This window comes from Ammodytes marinus, assembly GCF_949987685.1.
Source record: "Ammodytes marinus genome assembly, chromosome: 12".
NCBI classification, from domain to species: Eukaryota; Metazoa; Chordata; class Actinopteri; order Uranoscopiformes; family Ammodytidae; genus Ammodytes; species Ammodytes marinus.
The window spans coordinates 8,977,331-8,987,146 of NC_137216.1; the positions used below are offsets into that span (position 1 = coordinate 8,977,331).

The 9,816-nt window shown below is 40.4% G+C and overlaps 4 protein-coding genes across 4 annotated transcripts; all 4 read right to left on the minus strand.

Moving 5' to 3' along the window:
- Positions 1-4,198: 4,198 nt before the first annotated feature.
- Positions 4,199-4,567, minus strand: LOC307258650 (histone H2B-like; the record flags this gene model as incomplete). The annotated part of the gene is made up of 1 exon (XM_080038276.1): positions 4,199-4,567. One exon carries the CDS (start codon positions 4,565-4,567, stop codon positions 4,199-4,201), a length of 369 nt encoding a protein of 122 aa, XP_079894402.1.
- A 1,141-nt stretch (positions 4,568-5,708) lies between these two features.
- On the minus strand, positions 5,709-6,020 carry LOC307258651 (histone H4; the record flags this gene model as incomplete). Its single annotated transcript, XM_080038277.1, has 1 exon — positions 5,709-6,020. One exon carries the CDS (start codon positions 6,018-6,020, stop codon positions 5,709-5,711), a length of 312 nt encoding a protein of 103 aa, XP_079894403.1.
- Positions 6,021-6,894: 874 nt separating this feature from the next.
- Positions 6,895-7,278, minus strand: LOC307258648 (histone H2A-like; the record flags this gene model as incomplete). The annotated part of the gene is made up of 1 exon (XM_080038274.1): positions 6,895-7,278. One exon carries the CDS (start codon positions 7,276-7,278, stop codon positions 6,895-6,897), a length of 384 nt encoding a protein of 127 aa, XP_079894400.1.
- Positions 7,279-8,822: 1,544 nt separating this feature from the next.
- Positions 8,823-9,134, minus strand: LOC307258652 (histone H4; the record flags this gene model as incomplete). The annotated part of the gene is made up of 1 exon (XM_080038278.1): positions 8,823-9,134. One exon carries the CDS (start codon positions 9,132-9,134, stop codon positions 8,823-8,825), a length of 312 nt encoding a protein of 103 aa, XP_079894404.1.
- Between the last annotated feature and the right edge of the window lie 682 nt (positions 9,135-9,816).

The window sequence follows — 9,816 nt, forward strand, 5'->3', positions numbered from 1 at the left end:
ACTGGTTGGTTGACCACGGTATTACTGTGCTCTTTGAAGTATATGGCCTACTTCAAACAAACTTTAGAATGATATTTTAACCCTATATATACCACCAGACCCATAATAATGTATATTTGTTGTATTTGCATTGTATATATTGTAGTTGTTGCATGGCATTTGTTTGACTCAACATCATTGCAAATGAGGGTCACCCCTCAATTGATCTCTCAAATATAAATTAAGGTTCCATGAAATGAAAAAAAAACAATGGCTGATATGCCTTAGACTATTTCTGATAACAACCCAGTCCCTTCAATCTGCTCAGGATTCCCTAGCGTACACCACGTAGGCCTATAGGCATATCACATGCATTTTGAAACAGTAGCAGATTAAAGAGACTGGACTCCATCACTGATTCATATGGATCTTGAAGATTGCATGATTGAAGAGAGTGGTGAATGTGGGTGACATAGCAGTAGGCCTATGTCATACACAGTTTATAAGAAGACAAAGAGACAGTAAGTAAAAGGCATCTTAAGGATATATATATATTTTTTTATACAATCAAAATAAATAAATCCAATTGTCCAATTACAAAAGAGGAGCTGTACAATTGTGCACAGTGATCAAATGTGTACAAAGAAATACAGCTAAGACTGTGACACATAGGCTAGTGGGCGCAGTAGCCTAGGTTTTGTAGTTACGTAGTTAGTTTGTAGTTATTAATAACCAGTAGGCTACTTGTATGATGAATGTGAACATTGAAAATACAAAATTATAAATATGTTGTACTGGGCTACTGCTCTATAAAATAATGCTGAATATAAAAAAGATGCCTCTTTTTTTGACCTGTAACCATTGAATAATTTTTTCTATGAAATCAATTTAAAGCTACCCCATCCAACAAGTATGTGCATCTCATATAATTAGAATATCATGGAAAAGCTCATTTTGTTTCTGTTATTTAATTTAAAAAAATTAAAGTACCATATGTTCTGGATTCATTAGATATAAAGTGATATATATCTGGCATTTTCTTCGAGAATTTAGCAAATTAGTTTACAGCTCATGAAAATCCATAATCTCAAAATAGTAGAATATATCAAATGGCCAATCAAAAAATATATATAATACAGAAATGCCTTTTGAAAATGATGTTCATTCATCCACTCAATACTTGGTCGGGATCTTATTTTGCATGAAATATTGCAACAATGCGGTATGGAGACGATCAGCCTGTGTCACTGCTGAGGTGGTATGGGAGAGGAAGATGAGACACACTAGACCTAACAGAGACAAGCTGAAGGGCGCTATCAAAGCAACCTGGGCTTCCATAACACATCAGTAGTGTCACAGTCTCCATGCTGCATTAATGCAACAATTCATACATGATGGGTCGTAATGTGCCGAGGCTTCGGAGCGTGTGTCGAGTAATCCCGGAAGTTTTTGGTGAAGCACGTATCGATGCCATAGACATATAAAGAAATGGACACCGTATTGAAAAATGGCGCCCATTCATTCCTATGACAGCTGCTCAGGCGCAGAGAAGCAACAAGGAAGCTGCCATATTGCTTTCATGTAAGCCCTGGCACGCCCAAGTGTATGACGTGCCGCTCCCTCCTCCTCCCTCGAAAACAAACTGAAAGCCGTTAAAAGCCGTTGGGCTAATAAAACGCTTTATGTGGCGTTTTGAAATGAAAAAACTTCAGTTTTAATAGTATATGGTCTCAAGATAAGTTTGAGCCTATGATTGATATCCAGAAAAATTTTGCGGCGACACAATCTTGTTCGCCGCTTGTATTGTGTGGACGGGGAAATCTGCCTTAGGGCTACCATGAAAATAAGCTCCCATTCACAGCATGCAGTACCAATGGGTTGGCCACTAGTCCATGCTGGCTGCTCGGAGAAGGCAGCATCCTGGGGGCCTGATCGATGCTTGTATCGTTTAGGGCGAATCACGTGACTGATGACGTTCGAAGCCTCGTTTGTTCAAGAAGTGCTTCGGGTATTGTGGATCCACTCGCACTTTGCGGGTTAGTGTTGGCGATGTGTTGGTTTGGGAGTGATGTAGACGTGGATGTTGTATCAACTTGCTGTGACTTTCTTGTGCACCCCTGCCTCATCTGTGCCATGTGAAAGAGTGTTCTCCAAAGCAGGAGAAGATGTTTCCAAAGGGGGAAATTGTCTGAACCCCAGCACAGTGGAACAAATTTTGTTTCTCAATAAAAATGAATCAAATCCTTAAGTTGCACAATCACATTCACTGCCCCTTACCTTGTTATAACACTGCGACAGTTTGAAAATAATTATTCCTGTCATTATGAGTAATCCAAAGTTTGACAAAAAATATTTATTGATCGATTTATTAGATTTCTATGCATTATCATGTTCCATACCCATAATAATACACCAAACAAAATATTAATTGTATTTATATGAATTAATACATGAATAATACATCAATGCATTTATTAAGGTGTCTTGATTTATTTACTTGTCAGTCATTCCCATGGCTGCACTGTTGCAGGACTGTATTGAGTGTATTACAAATTGATAGAATGATCTGGCTATTTAACACTTTGACCAGCAGGGGGGGTTGTATTGTGTTCAAATCGGTTCAAATGAAGCCTCGAGAAATGAACCTTTTTGTGAACCATTTGGCTTTAAGGCTTCAAGACTTCAAAAAGCTTAATCTGGCCATCACTACAAACTGGGCTTTCTTAACACATCAGCAGTCTCACAGTCTCCATGCTGCATTAATGCAACAATTCATACATAATAAGACCCCGGCCAGGTATTGAGTGGATTAATTAACCATATTGTTTTATAAATCATTTTATTGATTGGCCATTTGGAATATTCAAATATTTTGAGATGCTACATTTTTGAATTTCATGAGCTGTAAACCGGAGTCTGCAAAATTACAAAACAAATATATATCACTTTATATCTAATCTACCGCATCAAGAATATCTGGAACACTTTTTGGAATTACATTACTGAAACAAAGCTTTTCCGTGATAATGATAATTCTAATTAATCGAGATGCACTGTAGTTGCACGTTAAAGCTACTACGAGTAAGTCGGCACGTTGGCGACACCTTTGAACAAAAGCGGTAGTATTATTACGACGCCAGCTGTCGTGAAGCTGTTTTCTAGCTCGTGCAGGGAGTGCAGATTCAAATAATCAGGAAGCAATATGGTGCGTGTCCGTGTGTTGAAAGTGTGAGGGCACCGGACTCTTTTCGGCTCCGTGAGTCTATGGGTGACACAGCATCAACTAATGCCAGTAAGTGCTAAACACACCTGATTGCAATGAGTTGATGCATTGTCACCTCTCACGGAGCTGAACGAGTCCCCGTGTCCTCACACAAAGCGAATGAACGAGAGATGGCAGTTAGTTAGTATGGATTACGATGAGGTAATGTTTTTATGTTGTAAATAATGACTATTTCAGATGAATAATGGTCATCTGATGATGCTGGTGAGGCAAAGTAAACTTTGTTTTATTAGGCTACCGCTCATTCATTTAGGAGTAAACACTGCAGTCTAGGTTCGCTGCGTGAAATTGTGTATACGTTGCTTGGCAACGCCCTCCCGCCCGACTATCACTCTCCCTTTTAGCTTTTCTTCATTGCATTCTCTTTTTTTTCTTTGATGGTTCAGCCCCGTTATCAGTCATTATGACGACAAACAACTGTCTCAAACAAGGCTCCCGCTCCCCTTCCCTCACCTGGAGTGATGGCTTCTCAAATCGCGTCCCTGCACCACACTGAAATCTGTGACCAATACGGATATGTGAACATAGAGCATGCACGCGTGAACCGAAAATCGGACTGGGTGTACGACCAGATCAAATGCAGTAATAAAAACTATATAAAAACCTATTTCTTTGCACTGATGGTCTCGTTTGCTGTTAAAGGTAATTTATGATTATGAGAGGAAACATGAGGCTGTTTAAAAGATATTTAAAAGTTACTCGTTGCCGCTTTAAGTCTCAATTTTTCTATTCTGTAAATATTGTTGCTTGACATACACATTTTACTGTAGGCTATATTAATGGAAGTGGTAGTGGTTGGGGCAGTTTAGTAATAAGTGTAACCTTCTTGGTCAAAGCCTTGTAGGACAAATGTTTTCATTTAGAAAGTGGTAACTTTTTGTTGAAGTAGGTGGCTCTTAAAAGAGCCTTTGAGTTGTTGGATAACAGCGAGGTAGTTTACTTGGAGCTGGTGTACTTAGTGACAGCCTTGGTTCCCTCAGACACGGCATGCTTGGCCAGCTCACCGGGCAGCAGGAGGCGGACAGCGGTCTGGATCTCCCTGGAGGTGATGGTGGAGCGCTTGTTGTAGTGAGCGAGGCGGGAAGCTTCGCCGGCGATGCGCTCAAAGATGTCGCTCACAAAGGAGTTCATGATGCCCATAGCCTTGGAGGAGATGCCGGTGTCAGGGTGGACCTGCTTCAGGACTTTGTACACGTAGATGGCGTAGCTCTCTTTCCTGGACTTGCGCCTCTTCTTGCCGGTTTTGGTGGCTTTGGAAACGGCTTTCTTGGAGCCCTTCTTGGGCGCTTTGACGGTCTCAGGCATGTTTGTGTCAGCGAAGAATCAGCTGAAATGAATGCTAATAATAAGGCGATAGGCTATAGTATTATATGTTGCCTGATGCAAATGTTAGTGTGCTGTTGCTTGTACAGGATTGGCTGTCGATGTTATCTTGATTGAGCATGCGCAGACACGCAGTAGGCTAAGGGTCCTAGGAGTCTACAGAAAGTAAAATGAGAACATTGAGGCTGTAATAGAATCTGAAAAGAGTTTACGTTTTATTGGAAGTTGCAGATTGTAATAATCAATATTTACATGAAAGTTGTGTTAAAATGTGGAGAAGACCATTTGATATGGATTAAGACAGATGAAGTATAGGCTACTGTCAACTTCATTTCATTAGAAATAAATCTAACTTAATTTGTGCTCACTGCCTACATCAAATAAAGTTAATCAAACACAAACACATATTACATTTAAAGTTTTACTGGATAATTTTCCTAACAATGAGACAAACCTAGGGCCCATTAGTCTAGGCATACTGCTTCATTGTCTTATCAAAGTCAATTGACAATACATAGGACCTTTATATTTATTGAAAGGAAGCTTATTAACTTTCCATTGAAGGAATTGTTAGCATAAATAAATCAGCATAAATCATAATGCTTTCATAGCATTTACAATGAAATCACCATTATCAGTGCACCCTTATTGTAAAGTGTCACCAAATCATGTGTCCTGTCCAGGTGGAATACAATGAAACCATTATCTCACCATTATTGTTTGACTAGTTTGTGTCAACAGGGCTGATCCTGAAACAAACTCACGGCTGGATTATAGGCAAGGGAAAACTTGGCAAGATTGACATTTCTACCAAAACACTTTAGTGATGCCATAAAATGGAGATATTTTTACTATAATTACAAATAGGCTCAATTTTTATAAATATAGGCTAGGTGAGATATTCTTTAAACATTGTAATAGGCTACAATATACATGGCTTGTTTGTGACAAATTGTAACAATTGACCTCCTGATGACAGCCAATCCATAAATGACTTCATATAGGCATAGGCCTATAGGGTGTGCCAGGTCATGTTTTAGATTATTGTATTACGAAGTATCTCTTTATATAAAGTGGGTGGCTCTTAAAAGAGCCGTTGTGTCGTCTTGTCTGCTGTCCTGGTTTAACCTCCGAAGCCGTACAGAGTACGGCCCTGTCTCTTGAGAGCGTACACCACGTCCATAGCGGTGACGGTCTTCCTCTTGGCGTGCTCGGTGTAGGTGACGGCGTCACGGATGACGTTCTCCAGGAACACCTTAAGCACACCACGGGTCTCCTCGTAGATCAGACCGGAGATACGCTTCACTCCACCACGGCGAGCCAGACGACGGATGGCGGGTTTGGTGATTCCCTGGATGTTATCACGGAGAACTTTACGGTGACGCTTGGCGCCTCCTTTCCCGAGCCCTTTGCCTCCTTTGCCGCGACCACTCATTCTGACAGCGCTTGAGTTGGTGATTACAGTATTGATAGCTCGTCGTTGCAGAGCGGTGGAGTTTATACACAGTCTGCGGACGTAATAGAGAATAGGCTCGGATGGGCGGGACTGCTTAAAAAAAACAATAGCCTCGTAAACTGTTGACTTCAAGCTTTCATAGAAAAAGCGGGAAACGAAAAAAAGTTTCCATATAGAAACTAGTGGATAAGCTATAGTTTAGAGCCTAAATGTGTCTTTTTCTTCAGTCATTGCAAACACAGATCAGGCTATTTCATCAGCACCCCGCCCTTTTTTATTTTCATAATTGTTTTGCTTTGTTTTCAAACTAGGAAGAAAACACAGATAGGCCTATTTAGTAGACAACACGAGTACAAACACGAAGACATAGGTCTAGCATTTACATTGTATAGCCTATGCTTAAATGTTCAATTAGCCTACTGTTAAACTAGAAGCTTCATGTAGCCTATATTATATTTTCAACAGTCATTTGAATGTGAACCATGTGCGAGCAGTAGCCTAGGCATAATCATATGGTCATGTTAGTGCCTGTAAGCAATCTATTCTTTGAGGGATTTTTCACAGCATTGTAATTTTTGTTTTGTTTGAATTCGGGATCAAGTAGCTTAGCCATAGCCACATGTTCAGTTAATAATAAAGTATGCCCAATGGACTTTTAGATCTAAGGGATAGGTCTACATTGTCGAAGGTCATCTATTTAGTGCTAAGAGTGTCTTTTGAAGAGAACCGTTGTGTTTGATACTTTATGGCCTACACGACGAAGTATTGTTACATTGTAGAACGTTGCATCTTTAGTTAAAAGTGGGTGGCTCTTAAAAGAGCCGTTGTGTTTAGCTGAATCGGGTCTGGATGTTTACTTCTTGGCGACCTTCTCGGTCTTCTTGGGCAGCAGCACGGCCTGGATGTTGGGCAGCACGCCGCCCTGAGCGATGGTCACTCCGCCCAGCAGCTTGTTGAGCTCCTCGTCGTTGCGGACGGCAAGCTGCAGGTGACGGGGGATGATTCTGCTCTTCTTGTTGTCGCGGGCAGCGTTGCCAGCCAGCTCCAGGATCTCAGCGGTCAGGTACTCCAGCACCGCCGCCAGATACACCGGAGCTCCGGCTCCGACGCGGTGAGCATAGTTGCCTTTTCTCAGCAGCCTGTGGACACGACCCACGGGGAACTGGAGCCCGGCACGAGAGGAGCGGGTCTTTGCCTTTGCTCTGACCTTACCGGCACCCTTACCACGACCAGACATTTTGTAGAGGTTGGAGTTTAGTTGCTTCTTCGAGAGAAAGGAGAAAATAATATCGGTTTCTTGGAAGTCCTGGGTTTATATTCCCTCCATGCTGGCCGTTGATTGGCTGAATAGAACCAAACAGAAAACAGCTCGTGTCGTATCCTGTCAGAGCCGGGATTTTCAAAATAAAGCCTCTAAACCATGGTTTTATATAGCCTACTATCTATGGTTTTACCACAAAGTGTAATTCGTTTAAACATTTTTGGCCATTTCAAATCAAATTTAAACTTCAATTTGGTTATAGGGAAAGGCTAAATGCGGTTGACAAAGTTGCACAATAAAAACGTCAGTCAAACATACACACACCGCCTATACAATAATCATATCCTAATGTATTGTTTTTAATTTTGTTATAATATAAGTTGAAAATATAAATATAAGATAGGCTATATAATATACAATACATTTTACTATAGGTCTACTTAAATCCTCTGATGAATAATATAGATTTTAATGAGAGCAGCTTATTTTGAATAGGCTATATAGGCCTACTCACTATTGTATAGCCTTATATTATAATTAACAAACATAATTTCCTTCATTTTAAAGACAAACGTTTAACTTCCTAAACATTTCAAGTCTGTTCACTGTATAATGCTCCTCTGTATGTCTCCTATGTGATCCCCTCGAACAGCTGTGTGACTCAAAAGTCATATATTAGCGTTGTTGTTCCATTTATTATGTCCGTATAGAGTGGCATTGTCAATGTCAGTCTCAACAGAAGTTAAACATACAAATGCAGTATGTCATAGTGCACCACATATAGTCTGTCAAATTATATTGAAAGAGTTGGGGGCAAGCGTGTTCCTGAAGAAGGCTGTATGTGGCTGGTTAACAGCTGGTGTAACCTACATGATAACAGCCTTGTGACCAGTGATATTGTGGCTGTTCAAAGTACATGGACTGGTCAACACTTCTCAGCTGCTGGCACTTTTCTAATATCGAATGTAGGCTAATTGTTGCTGTCAGTTTCATAGGCTACTAAATTACATATTTATTCTGGTTCAATTTCAAAATGATTGTGTGTATGAATGAATGAATGAATTTTTATTATTGTGTCATGTCCAAACAAGGACCCATCCCCTTCGGGATTATAAAACACCAACAACTAAATCAAATTCACATGATAACATTCACTTCCTGTAAATAAATGGAGATCACAATTCGCAGTAGGACAAGGGAACAGATGCAAACAAAAGAAAAGAAAAGCAAACATAAAGATCTCATTGATAAGTATGTTTTGTTCTCTCGTGTAAGACCTGCCACCTCATGGAGAGCAAAGAACGAAACTAGGCTACTGTTATTAAATATTTGTATTAGTTTGCACATTTAGTATAATAAGGGTCAATTCATGTGTATTAGTGCAAGCAATCATCCTGTTCACATCTAAACGCAGTTGCAAAGTCATGTTTTAGATATATATTTTTAGGAGTAGTCTCTTTATGTTTGAAGTGGGTGGCTCTTAAAAGAGCCTTTTGTGTTGTCTTGTTTGCTGTCCTGGTTTAACCTCCGAAGCCGTATAGAGTGCGGCCCTGTCTCTTGAGAGCGTACACCACGTCCATAGCGGTGACGGTCTTCCTCTTGGCGTGCTCGGTGTAGGTGACGGCGTCACGGATGACGTTCTCCAGGAAAACCTTGAGCACACCACGGGTCTCCTCGTAGATCAGACCGGAGATACGCTTCACTCCGCCACGGCGAGCCAGACGGCGGATGGCGGGTTTGGTGATTCCCTGGATGTTATCACGGAGAACTTTACGGTGACGCTTGGCGCCTCCTTTGCCGAGTCCTTTTCCTCCCTTGCCTCTGCCAGACATATTTAGTTCTAATTATGAGACGAATGAGATCATGAGAGCGTGTCTCTGAATTTAAAGCTTTTCTGCGGACGTAATAGAGTACAGGGGCAGGATCGAAGGTGGGAGGAGCCACTCAGCAGCTGTTCACAGTGGTTTCTAAGTGAACCTTTTTCATCAGTGATTTGTCTTTCTTTTTAACGTCATTTATTCTCCACATACATTATCATGCATGACTTTTAAGTTAGTAGTTAGTTGATTGGTCGGATGAGCGTATGAGGTCCTAATCAGATCGCTTCCAATTACAAAATAAAAGATGACCGTTTTATAGCCCATTCTATCCAGTGCCATTAAGCAATCAACCATATCAAACCCCATTTGTTGATCCCTATACAAGGAACGGGTTAGACCGCCCATAGCAATATAGAGATCATATGGCTTTAACATCTGTTAATGTCTACTTTTGCTAATGTTCATGCTGCACATAGTTGTGTTAACCAATCCAAAGTCTTAATTTAGCCTACATCTGTACATTTTGTTATTATAGGCCTATATAACATAATTATATCATGCCTACATGTACAGTATCCCATTTTCTAAAGTTATTATTCTTATTGTTATAAAGGCCTACATTATTACAGCACAGTATTGTATTTTCGTCCCCATTTTGTAGCATTTTAAATTAAATGTATATGTATGCACCTTA